Source organism: Lissotriton helveticus, chromosome 4_1 (genome assembly GCF_964261635.1).
Source record: "Lissotriton helveticus chromosome 4_1, aLisHel1.1, whole genome shotgun sequence".
Classification (NCBI taxonomy): domain Eukaryota; kingdom Metazoa; phylum Chordata; class Amphibia; order Caudata; family Salamandridae; genus Lissotriton; species Lissotriton helveticus.
Genome location: NC_136063.1, coordinates 201549141 through 201575812, shown reverse-complemented (window position 1 = coordinate 201575812; position 26672 = coordinate 201549141). Strand labels below are relative to the sequence as shown.

Sequence of the window (26672 nt, the reverse complement as noted above, 5' to 3'; positions counted from 1 at the left end):
GTGCGCTAACGCTCTCAAAGCGTACCGCACAGGACAGCACTCTCCAAGAGAAGAATGGACACTTGCAATCCGGTAATGTATGCAGCAGTGTTTTTTTTATTATTTTGCTTAGTGAATCAGGAGTGCCGCGATCCGACGCGTTTTCGGCGATCCCAGTCGCCTTGCTCACTTTCGCTGTTGTGCAACTCATAAGTTTAAACAATGTTTAAAAAACACATACAAAAATCGCAGTTTGCTTTTATAATTCAATGCATCTGCTTTTTAACGAGAATCATTTCTTCACATTAATATTCTTATTGAGTTTCGTTTCGTGCAAGCATATTCAGCACATGTCATAATTTTCAGTACTCTTTACATTCTGCCCCAGTGGGCAACGTATAAATAGTAGTTTCAGATTTAACATTTTCGTCTCCGTGGACAAAACGACATGTGTTTCTATACATTTTCAATTGCCACAATATAATTTCCAAATTGTCAGTTTGTTATCTCGCCCTAGTGGGCGAAAAACTCAAATTTTATGTTAAGGTTTTTCAATAATAATCTCAATTCAGTCGCTCAAAAGATAGAAGATGGTTCATACTCTCTATCCTCTTGACAAGCCGCAGCTCTTTCTCACGTGTTCTAAAAAGGATATATAAAACAAAAACTGTAACTAGTGATGCACAAGACAATTAAAAAGTTTTCCGTTAAGGAGAGATACAACATTCTAATTCTAATTCATCTTATGTACAAAGTATGGTTACTTCTAAACAGATTAATTCCTACATTAGCATTGAAATCCCTGTATGTATGTATATATATATATATATATATATATATATATATGTGTGTGTGTGTGTGTACCTCATGTTATTGCTGTTGTACTTACTCTGTAAAGCGCCATGATACCTTTGGGTCATGTTTACGTTATACAAAACTCTCAAATAAAATAAATTGTCAAATCCCTTCTGACAGCTCTACTGTGTTTGTACATTTAATACCCTGGGTACCCTTGAGACAGATTTTGTCTGTCACAGTAAATATTAGCTGGCACCTTCCTTTGTCCAGTCCCCCTGCCCTCAAGCCATTCCCCTCCAACCAGGCTTCTTTGTGACAGTGTAAAATCCTACTTCAAAGGTCTGTTGTGGTTTTATATATAACACTTAGGGTACACTTCAAGAAAGGGGATGCCAATGCAATTCTTGTGGTTCCACCGTGCCACTGTCTAGTTACTGAAGAATCCTGCCTTTGTCCTACCAGATTTCTGTCTCTGGGTTTATTGTGGTTACAGTGTTTGCTTCAAGTTGGATTTTAGTTTTAGGTGTGGACAATAGCGTTACCACAATACCCTCTCCACACACAACTTCAGCCCTTAGAGCCCAAGTTTAGTGTGACTGAAGACTTTAGCCATCTTGAAAATGCCTAAAGTGACTTTTGGAAACTTTTCCCTGCCAGTCTGGCTTGACCTCCTGTTGAAGCTACAGGGCTACAAGAGGATTTTCTCACAACTGCACGGTTAACGAGTGGCATCTAGACCTGACCTCTGCTTGACACCCTGCGAGTCCCCAAGTGCCTCCCCTGAGGTCCTAGGGGGGTTTAGAAATACACTCCTTTGGTGGATTGGGGCTTAACTGACTAAGTCAGAAGGCAAAAGCTTTGAAAATGATGAATCTGGTTGGTGTATCTGACCCGTACTCTATCACGGTCAGCCTCAAATTGCCTACATCCCAGGCTACCTCAACCATTGACTAGCATGGGTGCTTTGTGCTTTTTGGTGCTGTTTCTACTTTAACCTATAAAAGATCATGTCTCTGTTTCCCCTTATTTGTAGGTTTGCATTCCTAACTTAAGCCCGTCTGTTTTATGCCATAACTACCAGGGGGTTGCACTCTGGTTAATTTAGTGACATTGAGTTTTCACTCTGACAAGGGCTGTGATTGTTTATAGAGATGGATAGTCAGTCACCCTGTACAAATAATAATCCATTATCTTACACTCTTGTCACACAGTGCATTTTGCCTGAAGTTAAAAACTGGCTAGGTCCTCCCACTCCATAATAAGCCTACACTAGACCCGGTTGACCTTGCCACCTACTCGCCCATCACTCTACTAATATTAGTTAGGAAAGTATGCTCAACTCCAAGATCACATCAATGCTAACTGTCTGTCAGGGTCTGGAGTAGCATGAAGCTCAAAATTTGCCTCATCAATACCATTTGAGCCAGATGGTGGGAAAAGTTAAGGGAAGAGGAGCAGCTGGTAGAGAGCTATGTAACAACAAATTACAATTACTCAAAGATGCTACTTAGCGGAATAACTGTTATTACTAATTACTATTGAATAGGGATTTAACATGATACATTTTTAATCCTGGACTCTCTCACAGCCTATTTGGTTCTTTTAGATTCGTATTGTTACGGCGTCCCCCTAGATGTGAAATGCAAATAATATAGGATTTAAAGCAACGTTAAGATTACTACTCCGTCAGTCAAATAACTTTATTTGATTCATTTGAATCATAAAAGTTTGCACACATACATAAAATAATTAGACATACATAAAAACGTATGCAAAAAATCTGACACAAAATACATATATAGACTTCAAGGTTTAAAACACAAAACATATACTCCTACATGGCTCCTACTCCCCCTGCACAAGTTCCATATTTAATAAAAAATAAATTCATCATATCAGTTTTAGCAGATTAATACCAGATAAATAAAGGTATAAAATCATTTTGAACTTAAATTCCTGTTACAATTCATAGCGTTTTCCTAATTGATGAAGTAGTTCGAATGAAGTTAAGCACAGCAATACAAGTAGCAGCAGTAGATAAAGATCGTAAATATTTAAAACCCTCTTGGTAAGAATAGGGTCGAATCTCGCTCAAGACAGGCTTGATAAAGTGTGCCCTTGGGTCTTTGTAGAGCTTGCAAAACAGCACAAAGTGCATCATGCTTTGTTGGGCTGAATTATTGCACGGACAGAGAGTTAGTCTCTCACACCAACTTTCCTGTTTGGGAAAAGCCACAAGAAAGTGCAATGTACAAAGACGAAATCTAGTCATGAGGAAACGCAATTGTACATGGATAGTGAAGGACAAATAAAATTGCGGATGGTTTAGGCGCCCGTCTACACAGTTACGTGTTCCACGATCCCGATTAGACCTACTTAGTTCAGCATAATATGCATTTTTTATGATCAATCTCATATTGGATTCAATACATTCGGGATTATCATAATAGTGCCCTAGCCCAATCTTATTAAAATTATCTTTGACATACCGAAGCCAGGGGATTGCAAGAGCCTTTTCACGGTTCAAACAGTCTCTAAGAATACTCCTTGAAAATGAGAAGTCCTCTGAGGTCCAAACTTTCCCCCAGAGGATCAGTGGGGCGATGTTTATTCTATCTTCGACAAAATCAAATCCCACTTCTGAGTGACCGAAAGATGTAGGAGAACTAATAGGGATCATTAATAATATTTTTAGGAATGTATTTTCCAAAATTTGGATCCGAGTACTTTTATGATGCCCCCATACACCCGCCCTGTAGGTAGCTACTGACAGGCATTTAGATTTGTATAGGGTTATCATTTCCACTACCGGCTTACGTCCCAGCTTGCAAGCAAAGCAGAACAGCCCCTCTACTATTCTACTAGTGTGTTAAACCCTGGCCACAATCAGTTGCTCCCAATTCAATATATTATTAAAAACATTACCTAAGTAAGTAACATTTGACACCTTATCGATAATCTTTTCCTTCACCACACATTTCCTTGTTTTGGTTCGGTTGGGACCACATTCCATGATAAAAGATTTACCAAAATGTACTTTTAGGTCCAATGCCAACATGAAGTCAGTAAAGGCATTTAAGGCTTTTTGGAGGCTGTTGGCCGTCAAAGCCATCAAAACAGTGTCATTACCATATGACAAAAAGGGTACTGATTCGCCTCCTATACTAGGAAAATCTCATTGCTGCTCTAGCAGAAATGTCTCCAAATCATTTGTGTATAAAAGGAATAAAAAAAGGGGCCAGGATACAACCTTGGTGAACCCCCTCTGAAGAAGCAATTGGCCTTACAGCTCTAGGATCACTTTAGATTCGAAATTCCTTCCTTTCAATTTTCATTATGTACTTTCCGTATTGTTTCCATATTGTCAGGGCCACTGGAAATATGCAATTGCGTGGCTATGGTGTTTTTCACATAATGATTGATTTGCCACATTTACCACATAATCCATTATATGCTGCCTAACCTGCAGAGTTTAACAAAAATAAAGTTAATTCTAGCTCAAACGGTTCGAATGTTACTAAAAACACTACAACGCATTTTGCTGTGCAGTGAAAGGCCCTTTTGAAAGGTTGACTTGTCACCGTTCTGTTGCTTTTTTCTATATTTGTGTTAAACTGGTACTAATGAGGTGCCACCTATGCCCAGACATTGTTTACAGGTGTAAACATTATTAACCCCATCCGCGCTAAGCGTTTTACCGCTGTGCGTTAAAGATTCGCAATTACCGCGTTACATGACGAGCTCAGCTCGTCATGAGCGTACAACAGGCGTACCTCATGACGAGCTGAGCTCGTCATGAGCGTGGAAGGGGTTAAATAATGAGGTAATACTTTCACAAAATGTTCCATATTACGCTGCATAATTTGCCTTTTCTTGGCTCATAATTTAGTCAACCCTGCTACGTAATTTGGTCTTCCCTTGCCACATAATTCCAGTGGCCCTGCTTATTGGTCCTTCAAAATTAGGATTATTTTCAAAAGTATTTTACTTCATAATTTGTTCACAACATATAGTTTAAGATTATAGTTCAGTGACTATTTGAAAATACCAAGTTCAGCATACATGGAGTGAATTTATCTTTCTTGGTTTATTTGCTGGGTTTTTCAGCAACCTATGCGAACCTTAAGTACATGAAACACTTGCTAGACTTGTACTTCTTTTTTAGAAAAAACCTCTGACCTGTCTGCTTAAAGAAATGCTTTGACAAAAGATTCAAAATGTGCAGAGTAAAGCTTCTCCCAGAGTTATTGTAGGCAATCTTCTAATCACACTCAAGTTCCTCTGACCTTGAAATCACTGTGGACTTGCCTCCTAATCCTTGAAACTGGATTTACTCACCAGCATGACAGCAACTTCTCGTGTCAACCTGGAACACAATACTGAGTGTTTTTCATTGGACGTGATCTCCCTTTATAATGGGAGACCCTAAGGTGGCCATCCCTTTGGAACTCTGGATATTGGTAACGAGGCATATACATTCTTTGCGAAGAATGTTCAATTGGGCATTTTATACATGAAGGGAAAGGCTTAATTACTTACAGAAGCCTATGAGATGGTCTGAAACTTAGTGAAGCTGTAATGCATGACTTCAGTCTGGTTTCAGATCACGTTGCAGCACCGAGACTTAGTACATCATAGAATATGCCCTTTTGACCATAGATGAAGATGACCCTTGCCTCCTGATACAAATGGACCTCTCTCCTTCCTCAATAAGTGACACTCCCACCCCCCTATGCACCCTGGAGTCTCCAACGGCATTTACTGGCAATGTCTTTCACTGATGCACCAACATCTTTTTGTTCACATGGGCACCTCTGGAACCTAAAAGACCCTATCACCTGTGAAGTTCCCAACAGTTCCATTCTGTTTCGGGTCAGCTTCAAACTCTACATGGCGCCTCTTGGTGCTCTCCCCACAGATACAATTACCAAGATTCACCAGTATGCCGGTAATACAATCTCTACTTGAAAGTCTCCTCTGCTTCATACGTTCAACACATCAAACACTGCTTGCACATCATCCAGAAGTAGATGTCTAGCTTCCATTTAGAGATCAATCCAACCAAGACAGAATGCCTGTTATTTGTTAAGAACAAGAAACAGTTCAAACCTGGCTTAGTGACTTGAGCCTAGACCGCTTCGAACCCCAACTTTCACACACTACTACACCACTTGGATTCACCCAGGACACCAACCTCAAGAAATACATTTCTATGAAGAAGAAAAAACAAAGACCCAGTACAAGCGGTTTCCTGGTAGAAGGTCAAACCATTTTTTCCAGAAAAGCAACTTCAGAACTGATGTTCAAGCTCTTGTACTCTTGCGTCCATATGCTTCCCAGACCTCACACTGGCACCCCTCACAGGAATCTAAAACACTGCAGTTTGTCATCCAGGGCCTGAAGGAATATGATCACATCACCCCCATCTAGTCCAAAGCTTCATCGGCTCCCTTTGCCGGCCCTCACAATCTTCAAAACCAGCTGCATCATTCAACAGAGCCATCATGACCTACACCCCACTTACCTTGCACACAAGCTCACTATCTCTGGTCTTTTCGGCACACACACAGCCAGTAAACTATAAGATTGCAATCTAGGAAATGTAAAAAATTAAAAAGACCACCTGCCTTTTCCATCTATGCAACCAGGATCTGTAACATCCCCGTGCCCATCAGCACCGCCCCAAGGCTGCTCCAATTTAGGAAAGAGTTGAAGACCTACCTCCGTTGAAGAACACTAACCCACTATGCATTACCAGTGCAGAATCCAGCTAGTTCTCCTGTCATTCACTGTATACTTGTCTTTGACACTACTTTATACTCGTCTTTGACACTGTGGCTGTTCCTGCTATTTCTAAACAAATTATATTTCTATAAATTTAGTTTTTTCACAAAGTTGATATTTAGGTATTTGGTTTTTTAGGTCTCGCCTATTATAGGCGAGATTATAGTAAGCGGAAAAGAAAAGTCTACCAAAACGGCTGCGGATCGCATACAGTTCATGTGAGCTATGTGCGTGCACACCTTCGCCAGCCACATCACACACCACCATTTGTCTGTGCCTCGGCATTAGACTTCAAAGGCTGCCGCTCCCCAGCCCCCCCGTGCACATCGCACACCACCATTTGTCTGTGCCTCAGCGTTGGACTTCAAAGGCTGATCCTCGCAGACTGTGCTGACTCTGCCCCTCCTGATTCTGAAACTGACCAACGCAGTCGCCACGCAGTCTCTTCTCTCTGTCTTATGATGTCTGCCCTGCCACCATTTACGGACCCTCACACCCCCCACCCTTACACACCTTCACCCTCACACACCCTCACCCCCACACACCCTCACCCCTGCCACCCTCACCCTCACACCGCCTCACCCTCACATACCATCACACACCCTCACTCACCCTCACCCACCCTCACACACCCTCACACACCCTCACTCACCCTCACTCACCCTCACTCTCCCTCTCACCCCCTCACTCACCCTCACCCCCTCACACCACCAGACACCCTCACCCACCCTCACCCTCACACACCCCTTTACTCACACCCCCTCACCCTCACACCCCCTCACCCTCACACACCGTCACTCACCCACCCTCACCCCCTCACCCTCACAACCCCCTCAAAACCCTCTCACCCCCTCATACCCCCACACACCCTCACCCTCACACACCTCATTCACACCCCGTCACTCTCACCCTCTCACGCTCACACACCCTCTCACCCTCACACACCCTCACACACCCTCTCACCCTCACATCCCCTCACCCTCACCCCCCCTCACCCTCACACCCCCTCACCATCATACACCCCCTCACCCTCATACACCCCCTCACCCTCACTCACCCTCTCACCCACCCTCTCACCCTCACACACCCTTTCACCCTCACCCACCCTCACCCTCGCATACCCTCACACACCCCCTCACCCTCCACACATCCCTAGTCCCTCACACCCCTTCACCCCCGTCACCCTTACACCCCCACACCCTCACACCCCCTCACCCCCTCACTCGCCCTCACCCACCCACACCCACACTCACCCTCACCCCCTCACACTCACAACCCTCTCACCCCCTCATCCTTATACACCTCCTCACTCTCACACCCTCTCATCCTCACACACCCTCACCTTCACACCCTCACCCTCACACCCACCCTCACCCTCTCACCCACCCTCACCCTCTAACGCACCCTCAGCCTCACACCCTCTCATCCTCACACCCTCACACACCCTCACACACCCTCACCCTCCCTCACACCCCCTCACCCTCCCTCACCCTCACTCACCCTCACCCTCACACCCCCTCACCATCACACCCCCTCACACCCCCTCACACCCTCCTTCACATTGCCTCACATACCCTCACACCCCCTCACCCCCCTCACCCTCACATCCCCTCACACCCCCTAACCCTCACACCCTCACTCACACACCCTCAGACACCTTCACTCACCCTCACCGTCACCCATCCTCACACCCCCACACCCTCACACCCCCACACCCTCACACCCCTCACCCTCACACCCTCACACACCCTCACACCCTCACACACCCTCAGCCTCACTCACACCCCCTCACCCTCACACACACCCCCTCACCCTCACACACACACCCTCACCCTCACACACCCTCTCACCCCCCCCACTCACACACACTCACCAGCATAGCATAACAAAACATAGCATAACAAAACATAGCATAGAATAGCATAACAAAACAAAGCTTAGCATAGCATAAAACATAGCATAGCAAAGCATAGCATAACAAGGCATAGCATAACAAGGCATAGCATAACAAAATATAGCATAACATAGCATAGCAAAACAAAGCATAGCATAATAAAACACAACAAAACATAGCATAGCATAACAAAACATAGCATAACAAAGCATAGCATAACAAAACACAACAAAACATAGCATAGCATAACAAAACACAACATAGCATAACAAAACAAAGCATAGGATAGCAAAACTAAACATAGCATAACAAAACAAAGCATAGGATAGCAAAATAAAACATCGCATATCATAACAAAACATAGCATAACAAAACACAACACATAGCATAGCATAACAAAACACAACACATAGCATAACAAAACATAGCAAAACACAACAAAACATAGCATAGCTTAACAAAACACAACAAAACATAGCACAACAAAGCATATAATAGCATAGCAAAACATAGCATACCAAACACAACAAAACATAGCATAGCAAAACAAAGCATAGCATAATAAAACATAGCATTGCATAATAAAACATAGCATAGCATAACAAAACATAGCATAGCATAACAAAGCATAGCATAGCAAAACATAGCATAACAAAGCATAGCATAGCATAACAAAGCATAGCATAACAAAACATAGCATAGCATAACAAAACACAGCATAGTATAACAAATCAAAGCATAGGATAGCAAAACATAGCATAGCATAACAAAACAAAACCTAGGATAGCAAAACAAAACATAGCATAGCATACAGCATCACTCCGCACCACCACAGCATCACTCAAGGGCACCACAACATCACAATGCGCTACCACAGCATCACTGACCGCCACAGCATCACTCGTTCGCCATCACATCACTCAGCACCACCACAGCACCAAACTGTGCAACCATTCAACAACACCTGGTTCAAATATGTTCTCTCAATGTTTCAAGCTTTATTACAAATGTAACAAAAAGATGTTAATATTTCACTTCTGTTCTTGGATTTCGTCGCAATAAAATACACTGAACATAATCTTCACAAAAGTTATTTACAAAACTTTAAGCTATTGCCATTATAAATTACAATAACTTTTATATAAGTATTAATTATTGAAAAAAAATTAAAAGCCATTGTTATTTGTAATATCAATACATGTAAGTCACGTAAATACAACACATATTGCATTACAAATGCTACAGGTGTCACATTTGCGAAAGTTATAACTATTGGCATTGTAAATGACAAAGCTATTAATTTCGCTATTTTCAAAAACAAAACATAAATAAAAAATTTGTCATTTACAATACCAATAGCTCAAACTTTCCTAATGCGAGACCTATTGTATTGCAAATGCTTGTTTAAAATGGTCGTCTGTTATTTTATTTTCTATGAATTTGCATACTATAGCCCAGCAAAGTACTTTAAAACATTAGACAGGTGGCCCTAGATGATTTATTGCATTGCTAATACTTACTTGCAGTGTTTGAGTTTAAACCATTAAGAAGATACTTGCAAATTCTGCTCCATACTGTTAAGTTTCGGGAGAAGAAACTGGAAAGCTCGGCCTTTCTTTTGAACAGGATACTTGTGCAAGGGTGAAGCCTCTGTTTCTGACTATGGATATGGAGATAGCGTGTGTCTTTATGAGCAACATTGCCTCTGGTTTCGTGCAAGGCTACCCACTACCAACTATCCTCCCATCTTTTGGGATGGAAAGAGTCATAGATATACTAGCAAGCTCAGCCTATTTCAGTGTGGAGAGCAGCATGTCTCTGTTGCACAGACCACTTGATCCTATTTATTAGTTGATTTATTTACCCAGGTTTATATATAGTATCTCCACGACGTTCAGGTGCTTTATAATAAACGGAAAAATATCATAGTAGAAAGTAACAATAACATTGGAAAGTTACAAAATAGAATTAAAAAACGAAGTAACTACAAATTGAGTAAGGGAAGGAATGCTGCCCATGACATACATGCATTTCCAAGAAGCATGCTGGAAAACGTCAGAATGTAAAGAAAGGCAGTGGAATGAACCAAGTCATGTTTTAAAAAAAATATGCATTTCCAAGGGAGAAAACATCTTTATGTAAAGGAAGGCTGCAAGATAAACCATAAATGTTTGGTTATTGGCATAGGAATCTTCCAGTTAAGTAAGAGGGGAGAATGTTTTTTTCAGAACATCATTCTTAAAAGGACTCAAGAAAATGGGGCAGAGAAAAAGAAGTGAAACAGTAGATAATTTAAGCAACCAGGAGAATGTGTTGAAGTGACTCGGACGTTAACGGAGCGTTGGAGATCAAAAACCAATAATATCATAACAACATACCGCACATTTTCTTGAGACTGGGTATCCAGAAGTATTCCCAGCGACCACTATCTATTAGGAAACACGATAAATACCTACCAATGCAGCATGAAAAACAAGTACCTGATGTGTGTTATTTAAATTGGTCTCTAATAACATGTTGCACTTAACTATGAAACCTGGTACATGGATGTGTGAGGAAACTATTGTACTTGTTGTTTTTCCAGGATCCACAGTATGTTCAGGAAGCTCTGACGAATGTCCTGCTCATGGATGCAGTTGTTGGTTCATTGCAGTCCCCCAAGGCAATCTATGCTGCCACTAAATTGTCACATTTTGACAGACAAAAGAATGAAGGTATTGTACGTTCACTTTGTCATTATTGTTGCAGGTCTATTTTGATCTTTAAGCACACTGACATATTCTCTTCAGCATAGAAAGTCAATGTTTCATAATTTGCAGCAAAATAGCTCCCATATGATCCAGTGTAAAATAACTGAAACCCTAAGATGTGCACTGGTTCCCCTTGAGTTGCTTCTAATTTAAAAAAGTCTACCTGGCTTTACCTGTTTTTTTTCACTGTAACACTTTGACAAGTGGATTTGTTGATATTTTAACTTCGTCACAGTCCATACCTATATGGAAGTGGCTTCTGATCCTCTCTAGCCCTTTTAACCACTTGATTTTATAAATATTTTTTTAATATTGTACCAGCGGATGCTGTGAATTAGTCTCGCTCTGTATAAGCTCCGCAAAATGACTAAGTGCTATCCGCCTGTGATCACATTTCAAATGTAGGTCTACTGTTCCTCTATACTAATTTCACATATGTGTGTGTACACGTATCCCCAGGTATGTTTTACCATAGTGTGAGTATATAGGGCTTCACTGTCGGTGTACAGTCGTTTACTGCAGGTCTGTAGTGCATTTTTTGCATTCACACTGTAGATTAAAGCTATGCCACCCAGAGAAAAGATTAACATCTCTTTCTATTGCTTCAAAAATGTCCTCAGTGCAAATTGATTAATTTGGTGATATCTGTACTCTTTCATATGCTTTGGGTGTTGCAGTATTCTTCAGAGTCAGGCCCTAATGAGATTCAAGCTTTAAACTACAGTGGTGGGCCAAGTTAACTACTTTGCTGGCCAGCAGGTAGATCAAAGCCTCCCTCAAACAGGCCTATTTGATAAGGAACAGCATGTTTCTCTGAGAAAGAAAGAGGATATGGAGAAATCTGCATGAACTAATTATCCCACATTTACCGACAAGCAATGGCCATGCACCTTTTCAAATAAACAGTGTTTGCCACTACTCATGGAATGGGCACTCTTTGGAAGTTTGGGTGTCAAAGCAACCTGCTTTGTCAATTAGGGGTTAATCTAAATGCTTTGGATGATTTGTGGCTGACTGAAGCTTGAATTCAACATTTAAAAAATCCCAAAATGCTGGGCAGGGAGATAGAACATTGGTGTGGAGAGATGATGTTACATTTTTGATTGGGCAGAGACGCCTATCTTCTAGAACCCGCCACCTCCACATTTAAACCCCTACACAGGGGAAGTGCTATGAGAAGCACCGAGACCTGCAGATGACAAGAGAGAATGGATTTTGTCTGGATAGTCCCTTATCTGCAGTGACGGAATTCTATGAACTTGTACTCAGGGGCGTAACACAAGCCCCTGCATCCCCCACGGTGCATGGGGGCCCCAAGCTGCAGGGCCCCCTCAGCACTGTAGTCAGGCCTGAGGGCTCCGAATTAAATCGGTAGCAGGGGCCCATCTGTGTACCTTGCAGGGGGGCCCCTTCAACTTTCGTTACGCCACTGCTTGTACTTGCACTATGTTGGAACGGTTTCTTCACTGCTATGAGCGCTGAGCCCCCACCCCTCTTTGAGGGGGACAATAGCGTGGAGACACTGGAGGAGAGGCTTCTTCACTTCTATGGACTGGTCCGGTGGAGAACGCCGATTGGGGAGAGAGGGGGGTGTTCTGCCTTGACGGCCACAGGGTAGTGCTAAAGGAAAGCCACCAGCATCGAAGATTATAAGAGTAGTAACACTTAAATGGGCCTCTTGCAAAGAGGTTCCTGGGTACATTTTGTGGAGTTAATGACCTCTGAAAACTTTAATTAGCATGCACCCTCCATTTTTTTGGGAGGCCAGTTAAAGGGTATTACCTTAGGCATGTCGTTCTGCCATTTCTGTTTGTGGTTGTTAAATTGTATGTAATATTTAGTAGTGTGTGTAATAAAGTACTTTTCCTCTCCATAAGAAAAAGCATTGGCTCTACAATGTTACGTTGCTGAATTTGTAGACTCTAGTCATAGCTCCACCCCTGAGTAAGCCTTGGACTGTCTGCCTCCCCAATTTAAAATGAAAAATAAAAATGGGGGGTTCTGCAATTCCGGCATATGTCTCTTGAGAGCACACAGACCACGCTTCCCCTCGCAAGAATTTCTATGTGTGCACAATTATTATTATTTTTTTTTTAAGATGGCGGTCCTTGCTGTCTGTGGTCAGCAGCCTGCCGTGGGGTTGGATGCAGGGTCTTGCTGCTGGCCAGACCCTGCAGCCAACTCTGTGCCACACAAGGTGGAAGGCCGTGCGCAGCGGGGGTGGGGCAGGTCTTGCCTTACGTATGGTAATAAAATATTACTTTGCTTAAAAAAAAAAAAAGAGTAGAATTTCATTGAGGATAAGGTGACATTATAGCTAGGTATGGTAATACTATTTTATTTTGTTTGAATTTTTTTTCTAGTTGGGTGAAAACAGCGGGTTAAACGTTTTAAACAAAACAAAATCTACGGTCAAGTTATTATAACACGTGGCCTTGCCATGCACTGCCTATGACCTCACATATAGCATATTACAGCAATTTGACTTGTTCTGTGATGTCATCAATAACAATACTGATGACAACTCAACTTACATCATTGCCGACCACACTGCGTGGTGGGATGCAAGTTATAGTTACTTTAAATAATTAGAACTGTGGAAGTTCAGTGGTTTCTTTTTCAGTTTAAAACGTTATGTTTAAACTGAAATTTTCACCTATTATTTACGTCACTTTAACCTTTGGTTGTCCTTTATTCTGGTTTGCATCTTGACCTCCAAAATGCCAGTTCCCCAAAGATGGACCTAAATTATCCCTTGGGACTCCCAAATGAGGAAGCGCCTCTTTTGTGGGGGTGTTGCACAGAGCTGCTGAGGCTTACAGTTGCCTACAGTGGAGACTAAGGCACATTTTTTAATGGAGATCTTACAGTCTGTGCCATTATCTTCAGTGCCTTCCTACCATTTAATGAAGCTCTGACCAAGTCTCTCCTGGCCGCTTGGTCCAAGCCTTGCTTGACCCTGCCAGTGAATTTCTGTATTGCATGACGAAACAGACACACGCCATGTCATCTGGCCTTTTTGACTTTGCATCCAATTTCTGAGAGCTTATGAGCAGTTAGTCTGAAATCTTTCTTTACTGCACCGTTGGAGTCGAAGAAAATAGATGTTATGGTCTCAAAATGTTTTTTCTACAGCAAGCTTTGTGTTCTATGCATTAAAGGCTGCATGTTTTTAGGTCTGTGCGAGGTAAATTAAATTTTGTCAGCTGTTCCTGAGGATTTCTGCGACTCCTTCACCATGGTGATACCAGATGGCCAGTGTGCTGCAAAATATATTTTTAGGTCCGGCTTGGACACTAGACTGTGTTGTTGGGGTTATAAGTACTTTAAGGACAGCAGAGTATAACTCCTTCTCTGTGGTTACTCTGCTATGCTTGCCACATTCACTACTAGTATTTGAAAGTTTTGTGGTTACTTAAGAGGCCTTTCTCTTCCTGGGGATCCTCATCAATAGTCATAAGCACTGAATATTCCCGCCCATGTGCGGGGACCCAGGAAATAATAAAAATTATATATGGAAACTATATATATATATATATATATATATATATATATATATATATATATATATATATATATATATATATATATATATATATATATACAGCTCTACATATGTATATGTGTATATATGTATATATCTGTGTGTATATATATATATATATATATATATATATATGTGTGTGTGTGTGTGTATATATATATATATATATATATATATATATCTCCAGACGTTGTCCGGGTATGAAATAAAATGTATGTAATCTGTGTATTTGGCAAGGGCAATTTATTTTAAAATCTCGCAGTAGACAAAATTTTTTGTTTCATTAGAATAGGGACAGAGAAGGCCCAGCTGCAGCCCTGGTTGATGTTAGCAGGCCCGTGTAATTGGTGTAGTGATCCGCCGCCTGAGCAGGGCTACAGCCCTGGTTGATGTTAGCAGGCGCGTGTAATGTCGTTGAATGAGAGAGTTATCAGCCGCGGGTAAATCCGTTTAATGAGAGTGTTGAGTGACAGCGAGTAGGAGAGGCTGCAGTAATTGTCCCCGCAGGCACGCTGATTTGCGTGTTCCCCCGCTTGAGGTCCAGATGCAGGCCTGTTTGATGTTAGCAGGCGCGTGTTCCCCCGCTTGAGGCCCAGCTGCAGCCCTGGTTGATGTTATCAGGCGCGTGTAATTAGTGTACTGATCCACCGCCTGAGACCGGCTAGAGCCCTGGTTCATGGTAGCAGGCGCGTGTAATTTCGTTGAATGAGAGAGTTCAGTAACAGCGCGCAAGAGAGGCTGCTGTAACGTTACTTACCAGGCCTCCAGGTGAACCCGTTTGTCACGCCCCCAGCACACGGCGACAGCAGACGATCTTCTGATTAATGTACGACCCACATGGCATGAAGGGCGGAACGTAGCACACGCCCCCAGCGTTTCTCACGCCCCCAACAGCCTTTTGATGCGGCGCAATTGCGTTTACATGGCATGAAGGCCGGACACATGCCCCCAGCGTTTCTCACGCCCCCAGCGTGACCCTTGATGCTGCGCAGCAACGTAATTGGCGCTTGTATGTACGACTCACATGGCATGAAGGGCGGACACACGCCCCTAGCATTTGTCACGCCCCCAGCATTTGTCACGCCCCTAGCAAACGCCCACGATGTGATGGCCGTACCCCACGCCCCCAGCATTAGTCACGCCACCTGCCCACGCCCACAGCACAACGCAGACATGCCCACAAGGGACTACTTTGCTGGCACAGTTCTTTTACCTTTTAAATGTATAGAGGAGTTGGCCTAACAGATAAGGCGCTCGACCTCGGACCTGGGGATCTGGGTTCAAGTCTTGGTAACGACGCCAAACATCCTGTGATTCTGGGCAAATCACTTAATCTCCCCATGCCTAACAAAAATGAATGTGTGTCCTCGTGTAACGTAACTGGTGCTATGTAAAGCGCTCTGATACCTGATTCAGTTCGGGTCAAGTTCGCACTATATACAACTCTGCAAAAAAAAAAAAATATGGTGGCCGTCTGCATAGCCTATGTCCTTCTGCTGCAACTGCCCTTTCCAACCCTGTATTGGGTGTTGTGATTGATGCTGTGGCTACTGCGATTACCCGCCTCAAAGGTTTGGGCTCTCTCTTTAAAATATTAGTATGGATATATATATATATATATATATATATATATATATATATATATAATTATTTCACATACCAATGCAGCTCCCAAATGGAGGCTAAACAATGTCACTGCACACATAAGACTGTATTTGCCAATACATAAAAACACAAGAGGGCAAGTAGCACTTGAACTCCTATTTTTTTTAATGAGTAAAGCACAAATAAAGAGTAAAAACTGCAAATAAAGTAGACATTGTTAGCCTACAGGCTGCATTGTAAACCAATAGAATAGAACATGAAAGCATTTTCAATAAAAGCTGGCACCATGCCTTTAAGGCAGCCATGACCCCTAGCTTCCCATCATGCTTCATGGGTGACAGTTAGGTCAGTTGTTCTTTCCGGCTCCTTCTGTTAGGAACCTGGATTCACAACTCTCTACTTATTTTTACTTTTCTGTCCAAATTATCTTGTTTTATTGTGGTTTTCTTGACTTCACTCTACGTCTTTTAATATTGGAGTGAGAGTTAAACCATTTTTGTGTGACAGATCTTTTTTCTGTCAAAAATGCCTTCTTTGTTCGATCCTAGCCCTGCCTGTGGCAAAAAGAAGGCCAAGACAGACTCACATGATGTGTGCATTCTCTGCCTTCCAGAATCCCACTCTCCTGCCTCCTGTCAACAATGCAGGAAGTTGTCTAATAGAACCATCAAGGACAGGGAGAGAATCCGTCTTTATGGCCTCTCAGAAAGAGGTAGGTCTCCTGTAAAGACCAAGAAAAGGGCGTGTTCGACGTCGAGGAGTAAGTCCTGATATGTTCCCCTTCGGCGTCGGGCTCGACGTCGAAGGGACCGGCGGTGGGATCGTCGTCGAGGGATTTGCCGCAGGAGCACCGCTCTTTAACTTCTAAAGCGAAGTCTCTATCGGCGTTAGAATGGCGTCCGGTGTCGGGAGAAGATCCTCCGCCGTCGACTCTTCAGTGACAATCGATGTCAAGACATAGATTATCGACGCTGAGACGCAAGTCATCATCTTCGATGTCAAGACTGAAGTCCACGTCGACGTCTCAGCGCAGATCGCCGTCGAAGAAGAGATCGTCGGATGTCCTATCGTCGACGTCGAGGCAGGGACCTCCATCGACGTCCGCAAGCCATTCGTCGTCGAGGCAGCAGTCTCCGTCGAAGGAAAGTTGCTTGACGTCAAGGCACAGCCATCCGTCGAAGTGAGCACCATCGACGTCGAGGCAGGAGTCTCCGTTGACGCTGCATTCGATGTCGAGGCACAGCCCTTCGTCGAAGAGCAGAAGATCAAAATCGAGACGTGGGTCTTCGTCGAGGCAGTCAACTTCGATACACCTGCATTCAAGATCGACGTCGAGACAAAGATCTCCATTGCATGCGACGTCGAGGCAGAGGCCTCCGTCGGTGTCAATTTCAGTAAGCTTCTCTCCGTCTCCTTCATCGACGTCGAGAGCAGGCTCCCACTGTTCCATCACAAGGTCTGGTTCTCCGGAGGTGGTTATTTCATCTGCAAGTAGCCAGGGCTCTCCCTTTGGTACTCATGCAGAAAAGGCACGTCAGGAAGGAAGAAAATCTCCACGTCGTTCTCCTGGTAGAGCGGAGGAGTCTCCATCCATTCACCTCTCTCCCAGATGGATGCAGGCTTTACATCTATGGGCTGATCGTGCACATACAGCAGGTGTTAGAAGGGAATCCACTCCAGCTCACAGGTCCCTGCTAGCTCGCCTAGCACTAGATGCAGATCTTTCTCCTCCAAGAGGAAGAGCTCGTACTTGCTCCCCTGCACCAACACCTAAGAGGAGATCAAGATCACGCAGCAGAAGGAGAAGACTCAGGTCTCCAACTCCTTCCACCTCCTCAACATACTCCTCAAAAAGGGACTACTCACCCACCCTACTGATAGTCCACCGTCTATGATCTCTCCGGTGGACGATGTAAGCACATTCCAGGACGTGCTTGCCAGGGGGGCTTCCAAGCTGAACATTACCATGCCTGTTCAACAGAGTACTTCTTCGGTCATTTTTGAGACTTTGAACCAGAAGACGTCTTCTCTGCCATTACTGCCTCTGGTACCGGGTCTGCTTAAGCCGGTTATGGACATTTTTCTTACGCCAGCCACTCTCAAGACTGCGCCTGCGAGAATTCTAAAAAAGTATTGTCCATCGGAGGAGGATCCCTCCTTTTTGAAGTCAGATTCAAAACCAGATTGCCGCCAAAAAGAGCCACTTAGTGGCCTCCTCGCCTACAGTACCACCAGACAAGGAGAGCAGAACACAAGACTCATGGGGGAGAAAAGTATGTGGCACTTCCGCATCCAGTCTCAAAGTCTCCAGTGCGTCAGCTCTATTGGGACGTTACGATAGAGCGTTGTGGGACTCGTTACAGTGTTTTTCAGATAAGCTACCCAAGGAAGACCGCAAGGACTTCGAAGAAGTTTTGCAAGAGGGCAGCTTAGTGGGGAACCAAGTCATTAGTGCTGCGGCGGATCGAGCTACACTCTCAGCTCACTCCTACGCCCACGGAATTTGTGCCAGAAGATCTTCATGGCTTTGCCTTACAGCTCTGAAGCCAGAGGTGCAGTCCCGGATTCACAACCTGCCATTTTCTGGTTCATCGTTGCTTGGCTCGCACCCCGATGAAGAGATGGCCCGGATGAAGACCGAGCTAGATACTCTGAAGGCGGTAGGGCTGGCGAAGAGGAAAGAGTTTTGTCGCCGCTACCACAATACTGATCGCCGATCTTCCCAACAGAGGGTTCAAACCCCTCATTGGAAAAAGAACCAAAACCAGCCGAGTCAGCAGAAATCGCAGTACCAAAACCGGCGATCCAACAGAGGAAGAGGAGGCAACAGTCCGTCCTCTACCTCGACTAACCCTCCAGCCAAGCAATGAGTTTCTGCTTCCTCCAGTACTGTGCACCGCTCCAGTAGGAGGAAGGGTTGCAAATCATCTGCAAGAGTGGCGAACCATCACAAAAGTTCAGTGGGTGCTGGCTATGCTGCGTAATGGGTACTCTCTACGTTTCCAACGTCGTCCAACCTCGATCCCTCTGGCAACATCATCAAGCTACCAGATCAACATGCTTCAGCGGGAAGTGGGCATCCTTCTCCAAATGTCAGCCATAGAGAAGGTCCCACGGTCGCAAGGTGGTCGGGGAATGTATTCCAGATACTTCCTGGAAAAGAAAAAAGGTCAGAAGTCGGAATACAGACCCATTTTGGATCTGCGAGCACTCAACAAGTCCATCAAGCGAGAAATATTTTGCATTCTGGCTCTCCACCAAATATATCCTCACCTCCGCAAAGGGGATTGGATGTGTTCGCTGGATCTGCAAGATGCCTATTTTCATATACCGAAAAATCGGCATCACCGCCAATATCTACAATTCATAGTCAGAACATCCCACTATCAATTCAAAGTGCTGCCCTTCAGACTGAAATCAGCTCCCCGGGTACCCTTATCTGGACGATTGGTTGCTGAAGGGCCCAATTCTCAAGCAGATGCTCTCAGTCGCCACAGCAGGAACAGCAGGACTGGGTTCTAAACGACGAAGTGGTCGACAACATCTTCCAGGCTTGGGGCTGTCCAAGCATAGATCGGTTCGTAGACTAAGAAAATACAAAATGCCAAGACTTCGCCTCAAGGTACTACCAACCAGGATCGAGGGGGAATGCCCTTTTGATCAGCAGATATGAGGCATTTGTGTACGCCTTTCCATCCCTGACTCTCATCCCGAAGGTGGTGACCAAGCTGTCACACTCGAACACCACGATGATTCTGATTGCTCCAGACTGGCCGAGGCAGTGGTGGCCTTCTACATATGTCAGTGGAGCCACATAAGAGGCTGCCGTGCAGACCGAACCTGCTGTCCAAGATGAACGGGAGGATTCATCACCCCAACCTTCCATCACTGAACTTGACAGCATGGCTCCTGAGGTCCTCCTGTATGAACTTCTAGGTCTACCTCAAGACTGCATGACCATATGGAAAGAGGCAAGGAGACCTTCGACAAGGCACTCATGCTTGCAAATGGAAGCGTTTTTATATATGGTGTGTGCGAAATAATTGTAGTTCCACCAAGGGGCAGGAGGATGTGATCTTGCCCTATCTGCTTCACCTAGCCAGAGCAGGTTTAAAATTCTTGTCCATAAGGTGCATACAGGTGTTCTCCTTCTTAGCCCTCATTCTTTCAGTTTCAAGTGGTGAAGGATTCCTGCAGGGTCTTAAAGTCTACCGTCCAGTCTGGCCTCCTTCACCTCCTTGGGAGCTGAACTTTGTACTGTCAAAATTGATGGGTCCACCCTTTGAGCCTCTCCACAAAGCAACCTTGCAACAACTTACGTGGAAGGTAGCTTTCTTGGTGGCTATCGCTAGGGTGAGCGAGATACAAGCCCTCTGCATAGCTGCTAAGGTTTCAGATTGCTTATGTGTGACATTTTTTTAAAATCATTGTAATTATGAGTGACATTTCAGTGACTGAGGGACACTTAATCGCAAGCGAAATCAAGCTATGAGGATGAGGGAACCATATAATTAACAGAAAAAACACCCATTTGAGCAACAAGAAACACTAAGAAGATCTTAAAACTGCTGCATAGCACCTGAAATGGAAGAGCACTAACCGAAGACAGACTGCGTGACTGCAGTTTGCAGTAACAGAGGGCAGGAAGGCACTACAGTGCTCACAAGAAGATCTTGTTGATCTGATCATTCATGACCACACACTAGCCTAAAAAGCTGATTTTATATCATAGCTGCCAAATTTTCAGATTGCTTATGTGTGAGATTTCCATGGTTTTAGTGTACTTGTGAGTAACATTCTACTGTCCAATGGGTGGCACTTTCTCCCCAAGTAGAAATAAGCAATGAAGTCCATACTGAGAGTTAAATATCACAAGTTTCCACACTTTGGGCAATGAGGACCACCTAACCAGACAATATTGTCCATTTAAACACCCAATCAGAAGTAGCCTGGCGCACTCCGTGCATCCTAACTCCATTGACCGGATCAGGAACAGCCAGGGCCAGCCCCGTGTGTTGGAACTCTGCACACTTTCAGCAAAATCTACCCCTGCTCAATGTACTTGACCCCCCTTACCTCCATCAGAGCCATCTCAGGCAGCTGAATTTCATTTTAGCTCCATTTGTATCCACTAGAACTAGTCTGACCCTGCCCAGTCCCTTCTAAACCGCTTAAACCTCAACAGAACCATCCTGGCCCTGCCCAGTCCCATCTAGTAGCCTTTTCCCAGTATGAGTCAGTCAGCCCAGCCCGGTGCATGCAAACACCATATCTATGCAACCCAGTCAGTTCAAGCCAATATGGCCCCAGATACAGCAACCAGAACCAGCCTATAGAGTTGGTACCTGGCTGTTTTTTAATCTGACTGATTACTATTTTAATGTCTCGATTCATCCACCTTAGAAGCTGGAAGTGTGAGTTGGTCCTGCCAATTGATGACCTTCATTACATAACTGCAGATGTATGCAGCGACCATTTAAAACACAGAAAACTATTGCTGTGAATGTGTGTGCGTGCCTGCATGTGTGTGAAAGAATTAGCACTAAATAGCACGTGTGTGAGTTGGTCCTGCCAGGATGTGAACTTATGACCTTTATTACATAACTGAAGATGTCAGCAGCGAGCGTTTAAAACACAGAAAAATCTTGCTGTGAATGTGTATGTGTGCGTTTGTGTGTGTGTGTGTGCATGTGTGTGAAAGAATTAGCACTAAATAGCACTTGTGTGAATTTGTCCTGCCTGTGAACTGATGACCTTTATTACATAACTGAAGATGTCAGCAGCGAGCGTTTAAAACACAGAAAAATCATGCTGTGAATGTGTGTGTGCGTGCGTGCATGTGTGTGACAGAATTAGCACTAAATAGCACGAGTGTGAGTTGGTCCTGCCAGGATGTGAACTGAAGACCTTTATTACATAACTGAAGATGTCAGCAGTGAGCGTTTAAAACAGAAAAATCTTGCTGTGAATGTGTGTGTGTGTGTGTGTGCGCTTGTGTGTGCGTGTGTGTGCGTGCGTGCATGTGTGTGAAAGAATTAGCACTAAATAGCACGTGTGTGAGCTGGTCCTGCCAGGATGTGAACTGATGTGAAGTCCTGTAGTAGATTGAGATCGCCGCCTGCACGCTGCTGTCCAGACCGTGAATTTAATGTATATGATGCATGCTGGGCAATTAATTGTGTGGAAAATCAGTGGCATTAGTAGGCCAGCTGCAGAGCAGTCAAATGTTACATCATTCGTGGATCAGTTCTCGGCCAGAGTAAGAGAGGTATCATGGTGTCTGAAGTGAAGTTTGTGGCTACGACTCGAGTGCAGGTGTCATGCGTGCGTGTAAGGAGCAAACAAACTGAGGCCCATCATTTGGAGCTTTAATTCCCACAATTTTCACTGAATGCTTTTCATTAATGCCCCTGACTCCAGAGGGCTACTACTGGCACATAGTTCCTTACTTGAATGAAGATTCCTTTGCAGTGACGGCCACCGGCAGCCAGCGAGAGCTGCATTTCCGAACAGGGCCAGCCGCGGGATTTACCACGGCGCTTCAGGCTCATTGTAGCAGCCTGGCCTGGAGCTGCAACACTCAGCAAACTTGCACTGTATCGAACTCAGTAGAAGGTGCAGCGCGCCACTGCTGCATTGTGGATCTACATGTGCTGCAGTCCCTTGGGGTTTGGTCCGGCGTGCCGCTAGCAACGTGTATTTGCAAATGATTATCACTTAGCTAACACAGTGAGTCTCAAATGTCACACTTACTTGCGAGGCGAGCCATTCTGTTTACGGGCTAGTCGTCCATTCCTCAGAATCCTTGCCTCTCCAACCTCTCACTGCACTCCCTCGGCAAACATGGACGGACGGTGCGCTGCTGGGCCCCGCCCTGGTAATGTTCAGACTCTGGCTCAGAAGGCGCAGCAGGTGCTGTACAGTGGGCTCCAGCGGCTGCCGCGGTCCCGTAGGGTTGGGTGTGTTCGGCGGTCGCTGGGTCATCATTGGTTTGAATTTCCCGCCAGGCGGTGGTGCGAACAGCACTGCCATGATTTGCCACACTCTGCCTCAGACTCACTGAGAGAGGGCAGGGACGACGCCACGCGGGTCTGACGCAGCACAAGAACTCCTCGAATTCCCCGCCCGTGAGGTCACATCCCCCCACGGCGCCAAGCCAAGTCAACTTGTAACAGATTGTAACATTGTAGGAGAGCATGATGATCTTTAACTGTTTCTGAGCCTGCTGGCAGCCGAATGTGAAGTCGGCTGAGGCCTGGGTGCACTGCACACAGTGTCAGAGGCGCCGTCTCGCGCCCCAACACAGGCTGGTCACGTAGACAGCCGGTTTCTGTGCTGTCAGGCAAGTGCTGGTCAGTGGCAAAATTGCGTGACAATGCATTTCAGTGCGGTGATGCGGGAACACCACACTGAAATGCGTTAGCGTCACGCCTGACGCGTGACACTTAGCAGGCCTGCCTCTGTTCCAAAGAGCCCTACTTAGTCTTCCATCTTAATAGGGTAGTCCTCAGAACTCATCCTACCTTCCTTCTGAAGGTGGTGTCTGATTTTCGTGTAAATCAAACTATTTCTCTTCAGACCTTTTTTCCCAACCCCTCCACTCCAGCGGAGAGGGTGCTACATTCATTGGACCTTAAAAGGGTCCTGAAGTTTTATCCAGGCAGGTCGAAGCCATTGAGAAAGTCTGATCACCTTTTCATTAATTATGGTTCAGTCAGGACAGGTTTTCCAGCTACAAAACGGTCCATCTCCAGATGGATTGTCTCATGCATTAAATTGGTTTACCAGTTAGCATAGAAACCTCTTTTGTCTGCTCCCAAATCTCATTCCCCAAGAGGAAAAGCAGCTACGACTGCTTTGCTCAATAATGTACCGCTCTCCGAGATCTGTAAAGCGGCAACTTGGAGATCAGTACACACATTTACAAGACACTACTGTCTTGACTCAGATACTAGAACGGACAGTCAAGTATGCCAAGCCCCCTTGAGGAATCTATTCAACAGCGGATTTTTCGGTTGTTGTTTAATTGGGTCACTTTGTTTTTTCTCATTGCTTGCAGGTGGTTGATGGACTTGCTATTCTATTCAGTGCTTATGACTATTGATGAGGATCCCCTGGAAGAGAAGGATAAGTTACTTACCTGTAATCCTAGTTCTCTTCAAGGGGTATCCTCCTCAAAGTCATAAGCAACCCACCCGCCTCCCCAGGCAAATGAGATTGTTTCTGAAGTGTTAAAGGATATCTTTATGCCCTGACCTTCAGGGTTATGCAAAGAACAACTGACCTAACTATCACCCCTGAGACATGATGGGAAGCTAGGGGTCATGGCTGCTTTAAAGGCACGGTGCCGGTTTTTGTTGAAAATGCTTTCATTTTCTATGCTATTGGTTTACAATGCAGCCTGTAGGCTAACAATGTCTACTTTATTTGCAGTTTTTGATCTTTATGAGTGCTTTACTCATTAAAAAAACAGAGTTGAAGTGCTACTTGCCCTCCTGTGTTTTTATGTATTGGCAAATAGTCTTTTATGTGAGCAATTACATTGTTTAGCCTCCATTTGGGAGCTGCTTTGGTATGAGAAAAAATTATTTAGTTTTGATTATATGGCAAGTATCCAACGACTTTGCTGCAGCTTCATGAAATAAAAACAACATGTGTACCTACCTGCTGCTGTGGCTCTCCTGAATGGGAAACCTTTTTTTGTGGAATACAATACGGCTGGTCCCTGTCGTAGGAGAAGCCCTGCCGCATTGGATGCAGTTTGTGCTGCCGTTATTTGACTGGTGGCATTAAGGCAGAGAGGTCGTTTTTCCTGAAGTAATACCGTGCAACTAAGTGTGAGTGGAACTTTTCCAAACCCACTGTGGCTGTAATGTTGTAATAAATTACCGCGTGCAAGCGACTCACTGGAGAAATACTGTTGTTACTACAAGGACCATCAAGCTCAGCGAGGCTCAGCGGGAGCCGACGTCTTCTGAGGCAGGTGGAACCAATGAAAAAGAACGCTGATGCTGCACGCAGGTAATGGACTTTTGTGCCTCTGAGGAAATGCTTTGTAAGCATGAAACACGTCAGGCAGTTTTGATTCTATGGCAAGTATCCAACGACTTTGCTGCAGCTTCATGAAATAAAAACAACACGTGTACCTACCTGCTGCTGTGGCTCTCTTGAATGGAATAGAATACGGCTGGTCCCGGTCGTAGGAGAAGCCCTGCCGCATTGGATGCAGTTTGTGCTGCCGTTATTTGACTGGCTATATATTTACAACAAGGGGTGGTGATGGACAGAGTCTCTGAATTAAGCAGAGTACTCTCACCAAGTCAAGAGATCAGGGCTAGATCCAACACCGTTTTTTAGCTCATTGCACCATCCCAGTTTCAGAACCTGGCTGTATGCAAATTAGTCTGTCCCTGGCCCAGTGCATCATGGGAACAGGGCAGACCAGACTACAAAACCCAATTCTTACACTGGGAAGGAAACAAGCTTCCGGGGACCGGTTTCTGGCATTACAGCCGTCTTCGGCCCGGCTTGCTTGAATCCTGATGGTGCAATGAGCAAGGGACTCACATCTGAGTATACCCTTCCACGCTTAGGGTGGACAAAAATATTTACAACAAGGGGTGGTGATGGACAGAGTCTCTGAATTAAGCAGAGTACTCTCACCCAGTCAAGAGATCAGGGCTAGATCCAACACCGTTTTTAGCTCATTGCACCATCCCAGTTTCAGAACCTGGCTGTATGCAAATTAGTCTGTCCCTGGCCCAGTGCATCATGGGAACAGGGCAGACCAGACTACAAAAGCCAATTCTTACACTGGGAAGGAAACAAGCTTCCGGGGACCGGTTTCTGGCATTACAGCCGTCTTCGGCCCGGCTTGCTTGAATCCTGATGGTGCAATGAGCAAGGGACTCACATCTGAGTATACCCTTCCACGCTTAGGGTGGACAAAAATATTTACAACAAGGGGTGGTGATGGACAGAGTCTCTGAATTAAGCAGAGTACTCTCACCCAGTCAAGAGATCAGGGCTAGATCCAACACCGTTTTTTAGCTCATTGCACCATCCCAGTTTCAGAACCTGGCTGTATGCAAATTAGTCTGTGCCTGGCCCAGTGCATCATGGGAACAGGGCAGACCAGACTACAAAAGCCAATTCTTACACTGGGAAGGAAACAAGCTTCCGGGGACCGGTTTCTGGCATTACAGCCGTCTTCGGCCCGGCTTGCTTGAATCCTGATGGTGCAATGAGCAAGGGACTCACATCTGAGTATACCCTTCCACGCTTAGGGTGGACAAAAATATTTACAACAAGGGGTGGT

At 44.7% G+C, this 26672-nt stretch overlaps 1 protein-coding gene across 1 annotated transcript in view; it reads left to right on the top strand.

Moving 5' to 3' along the window:
• Window positions 1-26672, top strand: part of DENND3 (DENN domain containing 3) — a 583137-nt gene that overhangs the window by 433121 nt on the left and 123344 nt on the right. The window contains exon 16 of the mRNA XM_078686126.1: window positions 11040-11169. Within this exon, the coding sequence (XP_078542252.1) occupies window positions 11040-11169 (130 nt within the window). The remainder of the gene's footprint in view (window positions 1-11039; window positions 11170-26672) is intronic.